The sequence below is a fragment of the Anopheles moucheti genome, chromosome 3 (genome assembly GCF_943734755.1).
Source record: "Anopheles moucheti chromosome 3, idAnoMoucSN_F20_07, whole genome shotgun sequence".
Lineage (NCBI taxonomy): Eukaryota > Metazoa > Arthropoda > Insecta > Diptera > Culicidae > Anopheles > Anopheles moucheti.
In genome coordinates, this window is record NC_069141.1 from 7,300,426 (window position 1) to 7,323,486 (window position 23,061).

The 23,061-nt window shown below is 44.0% G+C and overlaps 3 protein-coding genes across 3 annotated transcripts; 2 read left to right on the forward strand and 1 right to left on the reverse strand.

Moving 5' to 3' along the window:
* The first annotated feature begins 1,593 nt into the window (after positions 1 to 1,593).
* LOC128301290 (short-chain dehydrogenase/reductase family 16C member 6) lies at positions 1,594 to 12,620 on the forward strand. The gene is made up of 6 exons (XM_053037689.1): positions 1,594 to 1,621; positions 1,864 to 2,212; positions 8,043 to 8,160; positions 11,721 to 11,956; positions 12,042 to 12,203; positions 12,267 to 12,620. The coding sequence occupies exons 2-6, from the start codon at positions 2,054 to 2,056 to the stop codon at positions 12,567 to 12,569; spliced, it is 978 nt and encodes a 325-aa protein (XP_052893649.1). The 5' UTR covers positions 1,594 to 1,621; positions 1,864 to 2,053; the 3' UTR covers positions 12,570 to 12,620.
* Positions 11,837 to 14,650, reverse strand: LOC128301289 (chitinase domain-containing protein 1). Its single transcript, XM_053037687.1, has 4 exons — positions 14,129 to 14,650; positions 13,859 to 14,039; positions 13,189 to 13,792; positions 11,837 to 13,111 (listed from the first exon to the last, which is right to left on the reverse strand). Exons 1-4 carry the CDS (start codon positions 14,396 to 14,398, stop codon positions 12,970 to 12,972), a joined length of 1,197 nt encoding a protein of 398 aa, XP_052893647.1. The 5' UTR covers positions 14,399 to 14,650; the 3' UTR covers positions 11,837 to 12,969.
* A 2,126-nt stretch (positions 14,651 to 16,776) lies between these two features.
* Positions 16,777 to 23,047, forward strand: LOC128301950 (chitin deacetylase 1). Its single transcript, XM_053038635.1, has 5 exons — positions 16,777 to 16,837; positions 21,018 to 21,090; positions 21,335 to 21,507; positions 21,698 to 22,692; positions 22,769 to 23,047. Exons 1-5 carry the CDS (start codon positions 16,780 to 16,782, stop codon positions 23,045 to 23,047), a joined length of 1,578 nt encoding a protein of 525 aa, XP_052894595.1. The 5' UTR covers positions 16,777 to 16,779.
* The last annotated feature ends 14 nt before the right edge of the window (positions 23,048 to 23,061 follow it).

The window sequence follows — 23,061 nt, forward strand, 5'->3', positions numbered from 1 at the left end:
TCCAATTTGAAATAATAATCAAATAATAACACTTAACCCATCGTAGGAATTGAAAATCTTACGTGACAACTTTATCAGCAAACCGTAACCACAACACCTCCAACAATCCACAATGGTACGTGTTAAGAGGATGTGCAAGTCAACTAATAATAAATTAATAGTCTAATGTGAATCTCGTCGTCTGTATGTTTCGGCTGCTTTGCTGCCTACGTTTCATTAGGTGCGCCTGACCTACGTGAACTAGCGTGGTCATCTGGCCGGGAACTAAATGTGAAGGATTTTCACACCACAATGGCGCCCCACAGCTGCATAACCTTTGTGGGTTGGCGCAATGAGACATTACGAAACGCAAACAAACTGCATGTGTGCGATGTCTGGGTGGCACCGGACTTGTAATATGATTTGTAGCTCAGTTGCAAAGAAGGTAAACGGTTTGAAAACGGAGCTCATTCATCAACCAAACCAAAAAGTACATCATTAGTTATCACATACTATCTAATATTTGTAACGTTGTAGTCGTAATATAGCTTTCAACAGTGCGTCTTCATTAGCATAGCTTCCACCAGCATAAAACCGGTCCACTTTTAGGTACGCGGTTTCGGGATGGGTCGAGATTCCGTTTTCGGTATGCAATACAATGCGGTAGAGCCATTCGTAGGACACCACCGGACCTGATCGCAGCTTGCATAACGCCATCCCGACCACATCTCAAGGGAGACGCCATTGGAATAAAAATGTGTGCCCATCCCCTTGCCCTGACGGTGGAATCATCTTCCACCATCGGGGCGTTCGCTACCGTCTTTGGTGTAATGCCATAAAACCAACGTGTTGGTGAACCATGCTGGGGTTACAAAGCGCGTCAGTTTGGTAGTGATCGGTGGCATCGGTGTTTTTGCTGTCATAATGAGCCAGTTTGTAGTTTCTGCACAGCATCTTCACACTTCCAAGCTTCTTCCATTGTAGTGTGATGGTATGCGTTTAAAAAAATGTAAATTATGAAGCGGTTTTTCTTTTCTTTTCAAGTATGAAATAACCTTGAGTGTGTTGGCACTGAACGTAAAAACGATTTGATACGTACATCATCTGGATCAGAACAATTCCATGGTACAGAAAAAAAATACATTATTTGTTCTAAATTTAACAAATGAATGTCTATGCTCATCTCTTCACAAACCGATCAATATTCATTTCAAAACAAAACAAAAACACACGATCACCTTGCATTGATAGCATGCAGAGTAACGGTCTTTCGTAGCAACGCACACCAAAACGCCATGTAAAGTTGCGTGTGGTAGTGGCTTTTCTCCGACGCACATCTTTCATCGCCTTCCCCAATAAGGCAACCCAATTCATCGCGATCGCGAAGAAAAGTTATTGTTACTGAGCCTCCACACGGTGAAATGCCTCGTTTCTATGCATCTCATCTCACCCATCTCACTGCTCACCGGTGCAAACATAATCTTCACCAGACAATCGCCGAAGATGAGCAGATCGGTGCGAGCGTGAGACTTGGCGTTGGAACAAGCCTAACCCGCGTCCGCGAACACTTCAACCGCGCATTCACGTTCGGTACTTGCGATCGTTCGGATCGGTTCGGACCGCACCGCATTGGCAACCACGGGTAAACGTGTTTCAAAAGTGGAATCGGTGAAGGAAGGAAAAAAAGAAAGCTCCGGCATTGTTGGTGCTTTCTCGCGGGGAGTTTGACCCGATTCGAAGTAGACCGTGCAAGAACCGGGAACGAAGATTTCTGGCTCTTTTGTTAAGGGGGGTTGTGTCAAGTTTTAGTTACTTGAATATCTTAAAGTACTTCTCCGAGCAAAAGTTTAACAACGTTTTATTTTTTCTTCTTCGTTTGTTTAGTGACAGTGAATTGTGGTGAGAAGAAAGCAACGCACTTTGTGTACAACATACACAGTGAAGTGAATGTACGCTCCCCGTACGCCTTTAATGGGCATGATTTACGACGCATCCAAATAGTGCACTGCTAAACCCGCCTTGAACACCGAGCAGTTTTCATCTCTCAAGCAAAATAGTTTTCCCAAAACAATCCATGATGGTGCTACGAATGCGCGACATGCTGTACGAGAATCCGCTCGATCACTTTCTTTCGCTGCTGATCGATCTGCTGATCTTCTTCGTGAAATCCATCTACTACACGCTCGAAACGATCGTGCTTACGCTCACACCGTACCAATTTCGGAAGCTAAAGGTAGGTGCCTTCCACACTCGCGCGTATCGCGTATCGCGAATTCGATTTGAAATAAGTGTAAAGAAATGTGTGCGAGCCTCGTTGGGGGTGCAATTGAAGCGACGGGCATCATTAATCATGCATCACTGGACTGACCTTGTTCGAAGAGGGGGCGCATCAACTACACGGCGGTGCGTTCCTGTATGGACAACATTGTGCTCAAGAACGTGTGCTTATTTCGTGTGAATCTCAAACATAAACATGTACCGCCTGTTCCATGTGCAATTAAGGTTGCTTTTATGCAGCACTTGAAAGGAACCGTCCATTAAGAGGTACTTTTGGGAAGCATCGAGACGTGTAAGGCTGCCGTCAGTTCGTTAGAGCTCCCCAAAATATAAACTTTTCGAAAATATATTACTCAAAAGGCTTTTCACACTTGTGCGTAATTCAACGACCTTGCCAGAGGATTACAAGACACCTCACGCCAGAACAATTATTTTACGCTTCACACTCCAGACGCGATAATTTATTCCTTAGCGAACGTTGTAATGTGTAGATTTGCATTCATAACTTGACGATTGAGAGGTGTAGGCCTTCATATTCAAAGCACATACTGTCAGTTTATTGCCATGCCTTACGAACGATCATGAATTTCACTGTAAAATATTTTATGATTTGATATAAAATAATTCTCCATTACCAATCCCTTTCAGTGAGTGTTATGCTGCACAATTGAAAATGCAACGTTGCAACGCAAGTTGCAGCTTTCTCCAGTCGTGAATTTAGTCTCGTTGCGATTCGATGCGATCGTCGAAAATGGTGGAGAGCTTTCGGAGCCAAAAGATCGTTTTATTGAGGCATTTTCGTTGGCATCTCGCTGTTGCACAGCAATGCGCTAATAAGTAGCTTAAAGTCGAGGTATGCTTTTGGATACCATTAGCATTACATTAAGGACAGAAACAGCGACACAACATACCGACCATCCTTGAAATAAATAAATGGGTTCACGCATAAAGCTGGCTGAATTTTGCTGCCACGTCATTCGTTGACCGATCATTATTCTGAAGGGTTGTAATCATCATCATCAGTGGCGCATGACAGTGAACCGGGTCCGAATGCGGGTCAGTAGAAAGTGAAAATGTATTCTTACTTCAGTCGAGTGATCGGCACACCTAGGAACCATACCAGAGATGCTTTCCTATCCCCCACCTCCGAAGTCTTCATTCATCGATCTGTATCTGTTTTTTTTTTCTTTCGACGACTGTCTTTCTTGTTTAGTTATCTTTTTTTTTACGCGACCACCACCATCGTGGACCGGTTCGGCATGAATAATGGAAGACTTGCGTTGCGGTTACAAACTGTCCCACCTTTTGGTCTGATTTTTCCTTTTGTTTCAATCTCTTCCCTTTCCCAAAATTCATCCGTGCGTGAAGGAGCTGCTTTTCTTCATCTTTAAAATTTTGCATTTTGGATTGTGGTATCTAAACCGAAGGCTGTGCAGCATAATTTATGCTATAATTTTTTGTAACAATTGAGCATTAAAACTCTTTGCTTTTAGTTTATTTCACCGTGTAATGCATTTCCTATGGGTTACTAGTGATGGGAAAGTTCCAGTTTTTCGGAACGGAACCAGGCTCTTTTGAACCAACTTTCACAAGAAAATTTAAAATAATCCCATGTGACATAATCTATTCCGTCGTTTCATGACACACGGACACCTATCATCCATGAGATTGAAATACAACACTGAAATACAACATCGTTACTTTGAGGGTTACTTACATTCCACAAGAGTTTTGAGCAAGAGCAACAACAGTAAACGTTAATGTGCAAAAAGGATCGTATGTTCCACAGCAGGAACGGAACGAACCTAGCAGGTTCGGAACGAAATTCTCATCAGTAGTTCACACCCTTTGCTTGAGGATGATTAAAAAGTTGTTATACAACAGCTGCTAACCTGATGTACTAATGGATGTCAAGCAAAGGAAATAAGATGAAAGGTGTGAACAAAAATGAACTGCTCGTTTCCACAGTACATCGCACTTCACCCAACTGTTGACGTTTCTGCTTTTCACTTGCCGAAAACAAATTTGGGTCGTGTCATTGCTCCCCCAGCATGCCGGGGGGCAGCACCGGGCCAGATTTTCTCCGAACCAAGTGCGACAAGGGTCAACGAACAAACGGGGTAACAAATTAGCGAATTCGTCACACATTTGCCTAACTCATCACCATAATTACTAATGGCACCGGCTGTATGTATGTGATCCTTTCTTCTCGGAAATATTGCAACAGCAAGAAGAAATGAATGTTTTTGCTAAACTTAGTGCAAGAACTCTGTAACTTTTTGTTGAGCTAAATAACAACATCCGCATCCATCATAAAATAATTACCATGAAGGTTATAGTCTAGCAGTAGCACATTAACTGCACGTAATTAACTGTTTTGTATCTTTGATTCGCTAACGAACCGGTTGGGGCTACAAAAAAGAAAACTCTCATCTTTTTGTTTTTGATGGTCGTTATGATGCAAACTTTGTTGTTTTAAATTGAATATTTTGGTGAAACTAACTTGCCGTTCCCCGCATTTGACATTGTGCCAGGTGGTGAAATAGCATCAAACGGTTCGGAGAAAGTTGGAGTTGGTTTTAATGTAAGAAAACTGCATTTAAAATAAACTTACTGACTGGTATAGTTTTGCAATTTAAAAGTTTTGTTCCATTACCGCATCGTTTGCGCTTGGGCGAGTTTAACTAACATTTTCATTGTCGTCATGGTCTGCCGATGTGATTCCCATTTTTAGATGTTGCATAAAACGTCAACATAGTTCATCGGACCTTGCGAGGTTTTAAAAATCGCAAACACTTGTACCGCCACCATCGACGGTTTGACAGATCGAGCGAGAAATGCTTTCCTTTTCTTGCCAACTTCGGGGGGCTTGGTCTTATAAAAAAAAAACAACCCTTTCGCCTTATGTGACACTCCAGCATGGGCGACACTAAACGGTGAGCAATTATTAAGTGATCGTTGATTTGCGTTGATTAGATCAAGATCCTTTGCGATTCGAGTGATAACACGGTCGGGAAAGCAGTTATGGCGCCATGATGACGGGAAATGGAGCGGATGATATTTTTAGTAAATACCTGGCTGGCTGTCTTGTAAGGTGTGTGTTACTTAACAGTAAACAAAATGGTGACGCTTAAGTACTACGCTTTAATAGAGTTGTTGGAGCATGCAAAAGTTTTTCATTCAAATTTAACTCACTCTAATGTATAATTTATGCAATCGTAGGTAACTAAAGCAAAAAGAGAACCATAGCAAGGATTAAAAGCCCCTTTCGAAAAGTTTGGCAGCATTAAACGCTCCATCATTACAACAACGTTTCCATGTCTTACATAAATGCCTGGAAGACATGCTGCGACACCGAATGCCGAATCAACAATACTATCATCGGCGAGAGTGTGTGAAAACCCCACAAACAAAAACAAAAAAACCATTTCAGCCATACGCAGGTGCTTACATGCTGGTGCTCCGGTTGTTTCGTAGTTTCGCTGCTTCCAGCTTTTTTCAACCGATCACCTTGAAGATCGCAACAAGATCGCCTGCCGAAGACAATTACTTCAGCGCCCTAGGGTTTAATTCCAGGCAAATTCCCTTTCCTTCCACTCAGAATGACATCACCAGGAGGAAACCGGTGAAACGCACCGTAAATGGAACCGGTTGTACTTGCTGCTCCATTGCCACGGGTTATTGTTTGCCCACCAAATGTCAATTGCACACGGGTAGGCGAAAGTATTCAACAGTGCAAGAAAGTGCCTTTACGAAGGTAACCCACATCTTGAGCTGATCCAACTTGTGCTCAAAAAAACCCCAAAAAACGTTTTACTTATGTTCCGCCCAAATACGCTCGCACAAATGAACGAAAGACTTCAACGAGTGGATGGGTGATTTCAAGCGACGAACCCACCCGAAAAATCCACCAGCGAAACACGTCGACCGAATGATCGGTGAATGATCTGGGGACCCTCTAAAATTACGTCGCACAGTTTCCGTTCCGCGCTTAAATGCAAGGTAACGCTGCTTTCTCCTGCCGTGCCACCGCTAATAGGCAATTACGCGCGACGCCACGACATACAATCCCGGGCCGTGTGGCCGTTGACAGTTTACCGGCAGCCGGCCAGTCCGGGAGGCACTCATTAAAATCGAATTATCTATTGCGTTCGTATTTTGCTTACGTCGTAGTCAAAGGCTATGCGCTGGGAGATACTTTTTTTCGCAGCAAAGTTGTAAATTTGGCAAAATTTTCTCTTCGCCAAAAACAAATGACAACCGGTACAGTGCAATTGATTCTTCTCTGTTCCACGGCTGCCCACATACGTAGCCGCTGCACTATGCAAACAAAACAAACGACACTCTGAAGCCACTCGTGTCGCATCACGCATCACGTCATCTCCCTTGACGGACGGACACACAGAGAGGGTTGACAAATTCGCAAACAGTACCAGTACGCGCCCCTCAACTATTTTACCATTTCTGTTTATCCTTCGGGCCCTGTCGCAACGTGTCAATGTTTATCCTCGCACCGACCACGAATGGGCGCTAAAGAAGCTAGTCACTTCTGCACCGTGAACCACCGTCGTTCGTTTCAACCGAAAGGGGTTTGTTTGACAGGCTATTAAGATGCGGTAAGGAAAGAAGTCATAAAAGAGCTTGAGGTGGAACAGGGTTCCTCGCTTTTAGCGTTCGGTGGTAATGAGCTCTATTGTACACCGAGCACGATGATAGTGACACGTTCATAGAACAATTGAGGGTTCTTTTCCAAAGAAGGTTTATCTTGAGCACTCTATCAAAACACGGTGACTTACTGGTGAAGTCCCAATGACGATCGTTCCGTATAAGCATCGGCTCAGAGACTTTCAAATCACTCATATACTCCGTTACCAAACACTTGAACCTAACAAAAAGGTCATTCAATGGTTGATCAATCCATTTCATGTCACATAAGACATGATTTCACATGAGCAAACTACATTGCTTAAAATGCAGCCAAAAGATAGTCGCAAGTCATCGATAGAGAGAGTCTATTTTAGTATATTTGTAAAGCACCAACACGGTGAGAGGCGAAAGAGACTCATAAGGTCCAAAAACCTTTCTAATTCTGCAGCAACAACACAGCCAACCTGAAGGAAATTAAAATTAAAGCAAAAGTTTCTCTTCTTTAAATGGTTTTCCTTTACTATACCTTACAAACTTCATTGCTAGTGGCAAAAATTGCTATCTATAGTTTTACGAACGAAAAAACGACTATTAAATAATGTTAAGCAAATGATTTCACCGATTCAATCAATACTGTTGCAAAAAGGTCAACCGAAACACAGGAGATCTTTGTCCGAAGATTCACCCTAAGCCCATCCACCCTTTTTTCCTGAAGTGCGCTATGTTGACACATGTCTATTTGTTATTCTTTTTAAGGTCGTTTACTTTAAAGCCCCCGCCCCCTCGCACATTGTCCGCTTTGCTGAAGGAGACAAACAAATAACAGATAAAAAGGGTTGTACAGTGTTCGGCAACAGTTTCTCTCCGAATCACCACACCCTTACTGCAGTGAAAAACACATAGCCACATAACACATGGGAAACTCCAAGCTCACAAAAACCGATCAACAAACACAGCTAAGCCGATCGCATCGATCGATCCCATCACTCGGTGATCGTTGATTGATTTCCGTTCCCTCCTCTCGTTCACTTTCTCATCTTATTGATGTATGATTATTTATGTTCGTTTGTTAATATGGGTTTTTTTTCTCTCTCTCTCTCTCTCTCTCTCTCTCTCTCTCTTTCTCTCTTACTCGACAGGACGTCTCCGGACAGGTGGTGTTGATTACGGGCGGTGGCGGTGGTGTCGGACGACAGCTGGCACTGAACTTTGCGCGCCTACGAGCCCGTGTAGTCATCTGGGACATTAATAAGGATGGTAAGCCTATGTGTGTATGTGGGTCCATAAAACGGTGTCGCATAAATAGCTGTGGGGATCGATGAGCATAAGCTTGTATTCAACCTGTCGGGTGCGTTCGATGAGCCGTTTTTTTTGTTTTGGTACCTTCGCGCGCTTCTTTGATCGATTGCAATGGACGGAAGCTTATGACAGTTGGGTTTTGGGTTGATTAATGGTAATCATCATACCTCCGATTAAAGCGCTAGAAGGTGACAAATGTGACGGCATGCGTGAAGGTGGCAAAACGGAACACGAAGCATAATTTGCACGGAAGAGCGAGTTTTGCGATAATGGGCGTCGTGCATTTGGGAAGTTCCGCAGCATTTACCGACAGGGTAGTATTTTATGATCGGTATAATAGACTTGGGATCTTACAACCCTCACCGCAAGCTATTGTTTAGCGAGCAATCGAGAAGCAGACACTTCCTGGTGGCCGTTCTATTAGCGAAATAGCAGAAATGTTCAAAAGAATGACTGTCATTATCTCGTATGTTATTGATTGTTAAAAAAGGCACAGACAGCACAGTCAAATACATACAACCACTTTATTGCCTGCCAAAAACATCGAACGAACTAAAATGTCACCCTCAACGCGGCAAAACTATTCGTCCTACAGCAACTGTCGTACTAGTGGAGATGTTCGTCTGATGGTGACCGACTGCTTTACGCAACATTTACTGCGTGTTTCGGCAGGACACCTGTTGCAAACCCGGTCCATGATAGCGCACCGAACCCATGTCATACCAATGCGCGGTAGGTTTCACGCGTTACAAAAAGAAAGAAACCAAAAAGCTGCAAAGCTTTCTATTTGATGAAATTGGTTTTGGTAAGCACACGCATCCAAAAAATGTACGGAAACGGAAGATTTGTTGGGTGGCCTCCAGTCGCCGGGGAAGGATAATATAATCGACAAACTTATGCTAATCAGATCGTGTGAGTTTTGTGAAACTGTGTCAAAAAACCAACCTCTCCCCGTGGTATAAAACAGTCAGATTAGGACCATTGGTTTAAATTATTAGATTCTTCATGGCCTCGGCGAAATGTTAGATTAAATACACAACTGGATCATCGATATTTGGAATCTAGCTTACACATTTATCTTTAAAGAGCAGATCGTAATTTACTATTCCCATTGTTAATATTTTCCAAGATGAAAGATACTGAGTGATACACCTACGTCTTTCGTTAAACTATCGCGTATCTTGCCACGTCCTTTGAATATACGTAAAAAGCACACGCTTGAAGCGCATATTGGCTTATCGCGCAGCAACAGATATGAGGCCCGATTTTCACACGCCATTTGCAATGCATGAACAGAAAAGATTCACAAAAAACGGACAAAAACCAGGGTGAGGATCTCAAACTTGTCTAAACCGATAGCAAAACATCGCATTCAACGGCGTGTTTTTTCGCCTCCAATCTTTTATTACTAGATCAATGACAATTTCTTCTGTTTTCTTCGCCTTTTTTTGTTCAAAACGGGTCCTTTTTTTTCGCACCTCTTACACCGCTCACATTGACCGTCAGCTGATGGTCTATAAATATTCTACTACACCATCTGATCACCGAAACGGAGCCACAGGTGACTTTTAATACGTTTTTAACGATCGTTACCACCCATTTATATGAGGGGAGGGCATAGAAATGGTTAGAAATTGAAATAAAAAAATAGAGAAGATCGCTCAATGGATCATTTGATGCGACTGTTGAATGATGCGATTTGTTATTAAATTAACGATGCTAAACAACGTTGAAATGAACGAGGAGTGATATGAAACTCTTTCCCTAGTGCGGGTTGTTTTCAACATTGGTGTGTTTGATCGATGCGATTTCTATGAAACTTTAGTGAAGAATCATTCGAACTATGAGTCGACTATCAGGAAAGATTCATGTACTTAAAAAGAATAATGAATTTACAAAACTTTAATTATAAAGCACACACATCACATGAAGCATTCCAAGTACTAGCGAGAATTCATTTTTTCATCTATATAAAGAATGCTATTTTCAACGTAAAAAGAATAAACATTTAAAAAAAAAGTCTTACAATCATGTTTCCAGATTCATTAATTTTGAAAATTCATGAATTATTGGAAGTTCGTGAATCTTTTATGCTTCCATTAGTATGCTTATGAAAATTTGTAAATCTATGAGGAATAATGCATTTCTCTTTTACTCTTTAGTAATTTTCCTGATATTGAATCTCCAGCGATCCTTGAATCTTTGGAGATTTTTCAGAAATTGAATCTCCAGAGATTTTTGATTGTTTAGCTATTGTTCAGAAATAGAATCTCCAAAGATTCAAGAGTCTAAAGAGATTCTTCAGAAAGTCATGAATTTTCATAATAAAGTTTCAGGGTATGCCTTAAATTCAAATTTCATATTCGTGAATCTGAATAATATCAACCAGACGCTGATTTGGAAACGTTTCAATGACGTAAAAGGCACAACATTCAATCTTCCTTTGGACAACCCATGTTGTTGTCGGAAAGACATCCGATTTAGCAACCCGATAGCAATCGAAATCAATACAAATCGTAAAATTAATCAATTTAAAACAAAATCCAACCATAAGGCCTTCGCAACTCGGCCGCTGATAATATGCATGGGACCTACTGAACCGAAAACGGTTCTGCCGGTTACGCCAATCACGGCCCGGATGCAACGGAGACGGTGCCCTCGAAGAAAGGGCGGCCGCAGAGAAGGGTGTACATGTGCGGGCGCAAAACCATTGCTCTCACCTAATCAAACAGGTCAACGGTTTGCGGAAGGCAACCATCACCAGAGGCAGGATGCAATAAAGTCTAGACCACTCCGAACACTCGGGTCGATTGGGTAAACAACGCACACACCAAATGTATGCTCTCGTCTCGCGGGGACACGAGGCGCGGTTTTGTTTGTCTAGTGTCTCACGTTGCGTGTCTCGGAAAGGGGAGAGGACGCATAAAAATTTGCATACACTCGCCCCGCAGAGTTCGAAATGGCAACGCTTGGCCGATGTAGATGAAGAGATCAAGCCGGGCTTTAATGGATATTGGTTATGACGCGAGGCAAATAATTACAGCCAACAATGCTCCATTAGACCGATGACTCCATTCCAGGTACGGCGCGAATCGGGGCGAATGAGACAGTTAACCTCACGTCGATGGGGTTGCCGGTGACTTCGTTAACCAAATAGCAAAAAAGCAGACAGCATGGAGTAAAGCATAATATGTACCTCTCTTTATCGATCATTTAGTGAGTGCCCGCAAGATCGGTTTTGCTCACTGTGACCTTCAGCATTAAATGGGCGCTATTTCTCTAGCGCATCATAAATGTTCAACGATGCGGATGATATAATTTTTCATGTCCTACCCCTCCCAACAGTGATTGGAACATGATCGTTTATGTGTGCAAAATACCTACACCCGTAAATTCCCTACCGGTTGATTGATCGCCACCGCGGATCATCCATTTATCACGCGACAAGCGTAAAAAAACTGCGTGGCTGTTTGTTCAATGATGCCAATGTTTAACCGGATCTTTCTCACCACCAATAGCACTGCAGGGCACGGTGGACGCACTGGAAGCGGAAGGCTACCGCTGCCGGGCCTACCTGGTGGACATCTCCGAGCGTGAACGGGTGTATGAAGCGGCAAAGAAGGTGAAGCAGGAAGTTGGCAATGTGGAGGTGTTGATCAATAACGCTGGTATCGTCGCCTGCCGAACACTGTGGGATCTGACCGATAAAGCTATCGAGAGTACGTACGCCGTCAACATTCTGTCGCACTACTGGGTATGTTTTTGAGGAGCTATATTGAGGATGCTTGTAACTTAAAAACTACCGAACTTAACCACTAATTGTTCTTGATTCTTCTCAGACTACGCGCGCCTTTCTACCAGAAATGATGAATGCGAACAGTGGCCACATCGTAACGGTTGGATCGGTGGCCGGTCTGCTCGGTACGTACGGTTGTACCGATTATAGTGCGACGAAGTTTGCTTGCGTTGGTTTTCACGAGGCACTCTTTACGGAATTGAAGGTACGTAATAACAAACCGCTCTACATATACAGTTCTAAAATGTTGTCCTTTATCCCATTGTAGACGCACGGTTATGATAACATCTATATGACGCTGGTGTGTCCGTACTACATCAACACGGGCATGTTTGCTGGATGCAAACCACGCCTGTTGCCCATGCTTGAACCGAAGCACGTCGCCGACAGCATGGTACGGTCGATACTGAAGAACGAAGTAAACTGTACGCTACCGGACCACGTGCGCATGTTCCTGCCACTCAAGTGTTTGCTGCCAGCGAAAACATGCTGGGAGCTGATGTACCGCGTGATGAAGGGTCCGGAAACGATGATGGGCTTCCGTGGACGGGGCAAGGCGACGGCTGGATAGAGTACGACGGGCTTCAAATGTCGGTGTGTTTTTCATCATTTTAACCTAATTCCCTCATTTCTAATCGTCATCTGTTTTTTTAATAAGCGTATCACATAAGAACACCAAAATAAGAACCGGCGAAGTCTTTCGACATTATTCTTCTTATTTCGTTTAAGATATCGATTGAATAATGTATCATAAAAACAGAAACGAACCGAACATTACTTTAGGCCGTACACTACTAGTGGTAAGAGAGAATAACGAAATTGTTTCGTCCAATCTAGCCGCTCACCAGAGACTGTGTGCTTTTTAAGGCTGATTAATATCCGAAATGCAGAGGCACACATCGTGTTTTCAAGTGATGGGGCAGCATGAAGCATTTGTAATTAGCTAAATTGTAAATTGTGTCTGTATGTATTTAGAAAAGGTCATAGAAATAATCCAATCCTTGTCCAAGCTCCCATATGGAAATGCCGGTCCCAAGCTCTCGGGCCAGCTTGAGCCTTTCGTCAATGGAGAATAGTGTGGGATAGAATACCATATGGCGCCCATTGGAGGTCCTGAAATAGAAAAATACAGTATGAGAACATATTTGCTTGAAAAAATGGGGAAATGTAATCCCGCTTTTGTAACCTACTTCACTTCAAAAAAGTTCTCCACATCATGCTCATCGTACGTCAAATGACCCTTCAGGTGTTTCAACAGGGCCAAATACTCGTGCGCCACTATCGGTTGACCACCGTTCGGTGTAAAATCGCTACCGTACATGTTCAGACCAACCAGAATTTTGGCTCGCTTCTCCCTCATACCATCCGTACCATCCGGACAGATATGCTGGACCGCATTTCGCACCCAGTAAAGTGGTGCATTCGCTCCCGGTCGCTGTACGCTCGAATAGTCGTACGTCATCAGCGAGAAGGCCGTTACCGATGGAACGAGTGTTTCAAAATGCTTGCGCGAGAAGAGATCATACGTTTCTTTGCGTGCCGGTGGTATCACAAGAATGCAGTCATATGATGCGGTAGTCAGTGTGTTACAAATTTCTTCTACCAGTCCGATTAGATAGTTATCCTCAACACGGGCGGACAACTGTGACCAGACTTCGAGCACGATGCCATCAAACTTATGTTTGCGGGCAGTTGCTAACAGTAGCTTAGCGACAATGGTACGCTCCTCCGGATAAGTCAGCAGCTGAGAAAAATCCCGATCGGTGAATTTGTCAAAAAGGACACGTGGCACAACTAGTGACAAGCGATAAGATACACATTAATTATTGTATTTGGATGGCAGTTGCAATTTTATCATACCTCGGTTGTTGATGGATGAACCCGCTTTCTTCACATCCTTCACCCACCCATCGTCGATATCGTGCACACCGGCCACTTCGTACTTTTTAGGGCCCTTCCGTAAGATTTGAAGCCACACCGGAGACACGTAATCAAACTTTGGTCCCCAAGTTTTAGCCACGTCGTACCCATGGTTGTTCCACTACAATTAAAGAAACAACGGATGTCAGTGAACAAAGCATTCTAGATAAGAGCGTCGCAACGCGTGGTGGGCCTCGTTCGCTCACATACCGGCGTAACAAACCCGAGCACCTTGCCCTCGAAAAGTTTCAGCGAAGTATCCTGAAAGTATGCCGCATTTTCCACAATAATGTCCTTTGCAGACGGTTCCCCCTGTACCAGGTCTCTGTCGTACACATTTGTCGGTTGTGGGCCAACCTTTACTTTCAGTTCCTTTACTTTCTTGTTTTTGTTCTTATCGGACGGAGAAAGGGTACCGAAGGCCTCGCGGTGTATCAGCACGATAATGAAAATGAACTGCACTGATTTTTGGAGTAGCATGTTTAATGCACCAATATTTGATAAGAAAAATAGCAACAAACAGAACGATTCGGACGGAATTTTCTACCCAGTTTTTGTCTCAAATCCACACCAGCATGAAGCACAGAGACACGTTGTAATTTTCCACAAACAATGCTGATAATTAGCACACTTTTGGCAGAACGACGCAGAAAAATCTTCAGCGATTTACTGACTGCGGAAGAATACTTATTCAGAGCATTGATTTTATTAATTTCCCTTCCATTTTTGTACGTGCCGGGCGACCTGGGCAACTGTTTGTTTGTAAATAAACTGTCAAAGTGACATCTGTTTATTGCACGGTGGTTCCTCCGTTTGACAAAACAAAATCGCTGGGACATTTTTGTGTTGAAATACTGAATACTGAAAATACTAAATACTGAATAAACTGTTGACAAATGCAGTAGCATATAGTGGACACAACATATTGTAAATATCAATTTGACAAATCTTTATTGTGCTGAATATTAGGGCGGAATTTGAGCACCAGCTGTCATTTGATTTGCCTACAATAACGGAAATCTCCTGGTCCAAGAATCGCTCTAAAAAGGAGTTGCAATCTTATGAACACAAAATGTCGTCTATCCCAATTCCATCGGGACCATTGGACAAGAACTTAGAAATTGCAGCCCTAGTTTTTCAAGCAACTACTGTAGCAGATGTTCTAGAAGATATTAAACCAATCCGAGTCCGGGAAGAAATCCATCATTTAAGATCTAGTACAAATCAGCATTGGAGAATGCTGTTCAAATAAAGTAATCCCTTCTATTCAAAGGTAAGACTCGATTGAAACCGTAGGTATAAAACTAAACCTCTGGCAAAGTGCTCTAGACAGCATCCACAAATCCCCACACCACCTGGTCTGTTTATTTTTTTGGAACGAAATGAAAAGTGAAATGATACGGTTGAGATCAGAAACATGGAGGAAAACGCATCAAGCAATTAAACCACTTTCTGACGCGTCACGACGCAACCAAAGTCATTTCCTGACCTACGACAACCCGAATCCGCAATGCGTTTCTTTCCCGCGGATTAGAGCTACCAATGCATTCGCGAGCATCAGAAGCAATCTAAAGAGATAAATTTAAATTGGGCCGTGGGATGAAAGAGTGAAGTGAACAAGGTATGAAGTGTATTGACTTTTGTTTAAAATTGATTCTGTTCAAATCTATGAAACAGTTTTATTTATCATACTCTTACAGGTAATGCTAACCAGAAAATGCTACACAACAAAACCCAAAAAACAGCAACAAAGAAAACACGCACGCACACAACTACTGTACGGAACACACGCGGCACCGGAACCAATGCGCGCTCCAATAGAAAGAAAGTAGTAGCTCGCCAACTCTACGCTCTCGCAGCATCGCATCGATCGACTTTCTTCGCGCTTTATGCTCCCGGAGCGTCCCAGCATGCGTCACGGTGAATGATGTTATAAAGCTAACGGTTTAATTGAAATGCTCCCCCAGTTACCGGCGAGAGATCGGAGTGTGCGCACGTGCTACACAGAGCTCCGCGATCGTGCGCGATCGTCTCAGTATACGCGTGCTGTGGTTTGTGTTTGCGCGGTTTTGTGGGCTGTGTTTTAGGTAACAGTCGGAACGGAAACAATATTCGCATGAAGTGAACGTGCGATGAAACTAAGTGCTACAGCGAGTTACCAATTCTTAGCGGAGACAGAAAAGAAAGTCGAAGGTCCTGTCCTGGACATAAGTTTAAACTTGAAACCAGTTCTTGGCTGGTGCGTGCATCGCTGTCAAACGCTAAGTGAAAGGAGTGGCAGCAGGATTAGTAGCAGCGAGGCGATTACACGAAGCCCTGGCAGAGGGTAGGCTCAGCAGAAGTGATACAACCGTGCACACACTCCCGCAATATCTATCGAACCACCGAAACGTGCTCTTCTTGGCGTGTGGCTGGTGAAAGTAAAAGTGGAAAAGTCGCGCACTGCGAAACTGATTCGGCGTGAGTGATACGCGTGTTTGTGCCTACGGTTTTAGCCGTTGTTTACGAGAGATCCGTCCGGTTAGCATCTGCGAGGCGGTTTATTCCAGAAGTGCTGGATTGCAAATGAAAAGTGAATTTTGAAAGCTTCCAGAACGGTTTTGCGACGGTTTCGCACGCGATGTAACTGAGTAGGAGTTCAAACAAGAAACCCACACAAAACGTGCTGAATAGCCGCCAGCAAAGTGGCCATGATACGGTTACAGTTTGAATCGTACATAATTTATTAGCGGTTACAGCATTCATCCTGAAGCAAACCACCTCAACCATCACACAGTCAGTGCCTGGATACACCCCAAAGGAAGTTAGCCGTTCGGACGTCGCGAGACACACAACGTACACACGAAAAAAAGTCAACCGGAATGGGTCTATTTTTATGCTACACGCTGCTGACGCTCGCGGTCACTTTCACTGGAAACGGTACGTCTGAAAACGACTCTGGGGAGGGAGTGCGCGGTGGTTGGGTTGCATCGGATTATCTTTGCATAAACCGTATACAGGTAGCAGAGATTCGATGCGGCAGAAAACTGCATCAACCGTCAAAAATTACTTCGAAGTAATGATGTTGGAACCGTAACCGAACCGAGAGGTTAATCTGTGTCAATTTGCTACACTCGAAGTGAGTGGGGGTTGCATTTTTCATCCTCGTACGCGTAATATTCAGTGCACACGGGACAGCATTTAAACCTACTTGTCCCCCCGCATCCGGGATGATTGGATGCTCTATGCGTTGGGGAAGGAATTTAGAAAACTCACCCTGAAACCCCCGCTTGGTTAATGTTACCGGGGTAAAAAGTGCAACGACAACGACTGCAGTTCGCTGCGGATCCCTCGCCGAACAGAAGCATCGTGGGATTTCGATTTCAGCACCGGCACTGGATGGGAACCGGAGCAGCAGAAAAGAAATAAATACACCTGTACCGGTGCTGCAGGAAGAGAAATTTAACCTCCCCATTTTGCTGCACTGTAGCCAGGAAACTTGGGGTGAGAAAATGCGTCTTCTGTAATGCAATGCATTGCATTTAAAGCAACAAAAAAACGTCGAACGTAGACGATAGGAAAAGTGTTGACTAGAGGAGAAAGGGAAAGGAGTGAATGTAGGCAACACTCCTCGAGTGCACTTACTTTGTAGGCCACATGGATAGGTTTGTTTATACATTTCCGTATTATGGGGATGATAAACAACAGGTCCCAAGCAACAGGAAGCTGGTTAGATATTTGTTTATACACGTCGCAATTGTATAAGCAGAACATGCTTTTGGAAGCACTGGTTGAAATGAGAGGAACAGCCAAGCACATCTTCAGGCTTACACTAAATAGGCCACATATCAGGTCGCAAGTTTTCTTTTAATTGAAAATTAAATTAAAATTAAATTTAATTGAAAATTGATGTGAGTCAGTTATACAATAGATAGGCCAGGTTTTCGAAAGTTCATTGTTCAATAATAAATATAATTCGTTGTGCACTGTTGTGGGATGAGCCGGGATTACAAATCAGGCCTAAATCAACCAGGTCTTCATAAGTTCTTTTATTTTAATTTGTTATTAATTAATTCTATGTTCTTGGTGGGATCAACCTCGGTACAAGCATTTCTATCACATCAAATAAACACGAGGATTGCATAGGGAAGGTGCTTTTCTTTGCCTTATGGATCAATTTCATTCCTTAAACCGCCCCAAATGGATAGTTCTACATCTTTCAGCAGCATTGCATGCCCTTGTAGCCGTATGAAACATCCACTCCACTCGTCATATTACACACCGGTTGATGAAGAAAAAACTGGCTGATACATCAAAAAGGAAAAACAACCTTCTGTTGCTGCTGTTCGGCTTGTGCCACCGCTTAAAGTGTTAAAACGAACGAGAAAAACAAACTTGGAAAATCATTGGTGGCAGCTAAACCCTGTGATAGGTTTAGCAGCCTGGAGCGGGGACGGAGAAGGCATAGCACAACACAAGAACCGGCCACCGTTGCTGGTCGTGACCATAATTAATTAATGAATCGTTAAAGTAAACGATCGCGCAGCGTGCTCCAACGAAAAAAAGCAGACGAGAAATGTAAAACAACAAAAAAGAGCGCACACACATACATATAGAAGAAGTTGGAAAATGACACTGGTGAGGAAAATTTTGCCCAAGAGTATCGCAATTTTGCGAGAAAAAGAGAAAATAAGCCAGGGAAACGGTACCACGGGCAGGGAAAGCAGGAGAAGGGAATATGAATGTAAATCAGACTGGAACCAGCGCCCGTTCCGCACTTTGTTTTTCTTCATCTCTAGCACAGTGCTTTTTCCCGATCAACGGTATTTATGACCGGGTTCCAACGGTTCCAAACCAACCAACCGATGCGTTCGAATCGACTCAGCCGGTGTAACGAAGAAGAGACGGTAAAGCAGAGAGGAAAACGAACCTGAAACCAGCAAATGGTGACATGGAAAATTGAATTACAAATGCATTTCCCTGCCCCAATACGACCGGTTGCCGCCCCCCGGTCACCCCACTGTCATAATCTTTCAGCCTCACTGTTAGCTTTTTAAAAGTGGATCTGGAAAAAATTGTCGTTCCTTGACAACAAAATGTGTCTCAATGGTGAACCCCTGGAGGGTACGTAGTCCAACAACTGTTACACTGTCGTTGCAGGGTGCATGTTGGTATGGAAGGAAAGAAGTCAGGTTCAATTTTCCAACCGTGGGCGGAAACTCTTACTGTGACACTATCCATTTCCTGTTTTAATCATATACAGCGCGAAACAAAAACAGCACGCTCACTCTCCATTTGTCTCCGGGAGTGGATGCAGTTTTGTGGTTGGTACAAGATCAAGCAAAGTGATAGTAAAGGTCCACCGGTTTTGTTGTTTGATGTTTTGCGATTTTCCTCCCGTATGATTGTTGGCAGCCCGACATCATCCACCGTTTTGGTGAAGGGTCCAGAGCCTCGTATGCCGCGTCACGTCTTGAAGTTCGCGAACCAGAGCCAGTCGTATGAATCTTTTTTTTCCCACGGGCTTATGCACCAAGATCAAGCCACTTCATATGCGGGTTGGGGTTTGAAGATGGCAGCTTGAAGAGTCCTCCTCGTAAGAGTAGCTTTGGTGACCGGGACATTATTGCTGTAAGCTACTACATTGGAATAACAATGCCCTGGAATCTGTGATAACTGCAACCTACCTGAAATTGAATGGATTTCCAAGGCACGTTTACTAATGTTACATGAAATGTGAAAATTGATGTTTAAATACTACCATGTTTATAGTTAAATTACTGCTTGGTAGCTACCTTGGTGGGGATAATATACAGACAAAGGTTTTGAGCACAAGTGTTGGATGGCTATATCGGAGGGGGAACACACCTTACTGACCTGTCGTAATTACACCGCACAGATACTTGAACATCGCACCGATGATTGAAGACTCGTTGACCGCCATCTATGGATGTGGTTATCTAATCGCGATGATACAAACATCTCCCGAACACCTGGATGCGTTGTGAGGCTGGAATAGTAAATGGGAGAAGATTAAGACTCCGTACAATGCACAATTTCACTAATCACTAAATACGGTACCTTTATTCTCATTCGATGATGGAAAGCTAAGGGAATGCATTTGTTCAGTACATCTTGCCTAGAATAAGGTACCTGGAATAGTAGTTTTTATTATTATAATGAATTGTTTCATAACAAAGAATGTTACAAAACACCCTTGTCAAACCTACACAGTTGGAACGTGGCTGGAAATGTACGAATATTGGGCCGGATGTGACACAGAACGTCAGTCAGCTGGTGCATCACGATGGGACGGTTCCCTTCTCGGCTTTAACGGCAACAGTTCACGGTTGGCAAGATTCACGCAACATCCCCACTAACGACACACATCGCACGCATGCAAACGCGCGGGATGTTGAAATGATTAAATTACCACCATGCATGCGTTTTTTTAAACAAACCTGCAACAACAAACCCTGCACTTGTAACCACATCGCCGGAAAAAGAGATTATTACCGTACATCTAATTAGCATTGCCGGACGCGGAGAGTTTTGTTGTGGCTTATAAAAATGAAAGTGAACCGAACGAAATGTATTCTTTTGCAAGCGCACACACACACACGAAAAGCAGTAAACGAATTGCGAAAACAATAGTGAAGATAACAAATGCGCTACCCTTTATTGGTCCTCAATAAAGCAGAAGGATTTCGAGCATAAATGGCTCGTTAAACGCCATTTTCACCCTTTCCTTCATTACTATTCAGCGCGTTAATCGCGAGTTGTGCAAACCCGCCCGGGAGGGAAAATCTTTATTTTCCTCCGAGACCAGCAGCACGTTAACCTGTTTTTTTGAGAAGCTGTTGATTGTATATTGTTCATTTCCACACGCGCTGGCAAAAGAGCTTCGTCGCCATAAAGTACGTGTTTGGGTTATTGTACGAATTTCCTTATCAAATGCTTGGCAACGACTGACTGGCTCATCAGTGTGGTGTATTTGGTTCGCGTCTCTATTCCGGCATGAAGATTTCGAATTATGTGGCACGTTTTTGATATTTGTTTACTATTGTCTGTTGGCACTGGAGGTATTTACGGAGGTTTAACTCATCTTCTTTACTTTCAGCGTACGGAGGCAATTTGGTGAAACGGAGTCTCAAAAACACAGTTCCCTGCTTTGAGGATGGACGGTTTTACAGGTCAGTGTCGGTGCATAGTCAGACCCTTTTCCTCTTTATATCGAATTTCAGCAAGTTTCGCTGGGCAAGTGGCTTTGATGCCTTTCAAAACGCGATTATCTCCATCTTTTGGACGATTTAACGTGCGTTGTCCATTTGAGGCTACGCCAGCGTGCAGCAAATAGCTTCTTGATAGCATTTTGTAAAAAAGGTAACCGTGGGCTCTAAATTTTACGTGAATTTTTTCCCCCTGTTTGATGCGCAGAAATCCCGACCGACCCGAGCAGAAAATGTGGACCAATGCGGAATGTGCCAAATACTATCTCTGCCTTGACGGGGAAGTGTTCGAGTTCAAATGTTCCGTTGGACTGCTGTTCGATGTTTCCCGGCAGATATGCGACTTTAAGCAAAACGTTGATAACTGTGACGTCACCGCAGGTATGTTGTTCTCTGATCCAACAGTTGGTTGTAAGGATTTGGAATTTATAATAGCGGAGCAGTAGACGAATACTTCAAATGGAGAATCGTTTTCAAAGCTTGCTTCGATTGGTAACTTGATGTAAACATAGCCAATTGCACAATGGTAGTTAGTTTCGTGTACTTAACCTGCGTCGTTCCTTTTTTTCAGAGGCTCGTGTCCCGAAACCATTGCTGGAAAATGCAAAATGTGAAGAAAGGTCGCAGCTCGGATGTGGTGACGGAACCTGCCTGCCGAACGAATATTTCTGTGACGGATCGGTCGACTGTGAGGACGGTTCGGATGAGGGTTGGTGCGATGTGGAGAACGACCCCAACGCGGCCGACCCGTGTGATCTGTCGGTGTGTGAGCTACCGGACTGTTTCTGCTCGAAGGATGGCACCATTATCCCAGGACGGTTGGAACGTTACCACACACCCCAGATGATACTGCTCACGTTCGACGATGCGATCAACTTTGAAAACTGGGAATTGTACACGGAGAAAATTTTCACCCCCGCTCGCAAAAACCCGAACGGATGTCCGGTTCGGGCGACGTTTTTCATATCGCACCAGTACACGAATTATGCCCAGGTGCAACGGATGTGGAACGATGGGCACGAGATTGCGGTACACTCGATCACACACCGTGGACCAGAAGAGTGGTGGTCGCGCAATGCCACGATCGAGGACTGGTTCGACGAGATGGTCGGACAGGCGAACATTATCAATCGCTTCTCGAACGTGCGCATGGAGGAGTTGCGTGGGATGCGCGTACCATTTTTGCGCGTCGGCTGGAATCGACAGTTTCTCATGATGAAGGAGTTTGGCTTTGTGTACGATTCGTCGATGGTGGCACCATTCTCGAACCCACCACTTTGGCCGTACACGCTCGACTACAAGATGCCGCACGCGTGCAACGGCAATAATCAGTACTGCCCATCTCGAAGTTATCCGGGGATTTGGGAGCTGGTGATGAATCAACTAGAGGCGGGCGAGTATACGTGCGGCATGGTGGACACCTGCCCGCCGCACATGAACGGGGAGGACGTGTATCGGATGTTTGTTCACAACTTTAAGCGCCACTATCACTCGAACCGAGCACCGTTAGGGCTGTACTTTCACTCCACGTGGTTCCGCAAACAGGAATACCTGGATGCTTTCCTGGTGAGTAGCGCCCACTCGGTTAACGGGTTGGGTTTTAGCAGGATATTAAACTAACGTATGTTTCCCCTTTGTACAGAGATTCCTCGACGACATGGCCAAGTATCCGGATGTATATTTCGTCACCAACTATCAGGCAATCGAGTGGATGCGCAATCCGACCACCTCGAATCAGCTCGGTCACTTCGAACCATGGCAGTGCCGGCCGAAACAACTCGATCCACAGGAACATGCCTGCAATCTCCCGCGTACCTGCAAGCTGCACAGTCGCGTCCTACAACAGGACCGCTATCTTTCCACCTGCAACGAGTGTCCGGCTCAGTACCCTTGGATACGGAACGAGTTCGGATTGGACTAACCGGGACTGGAGGG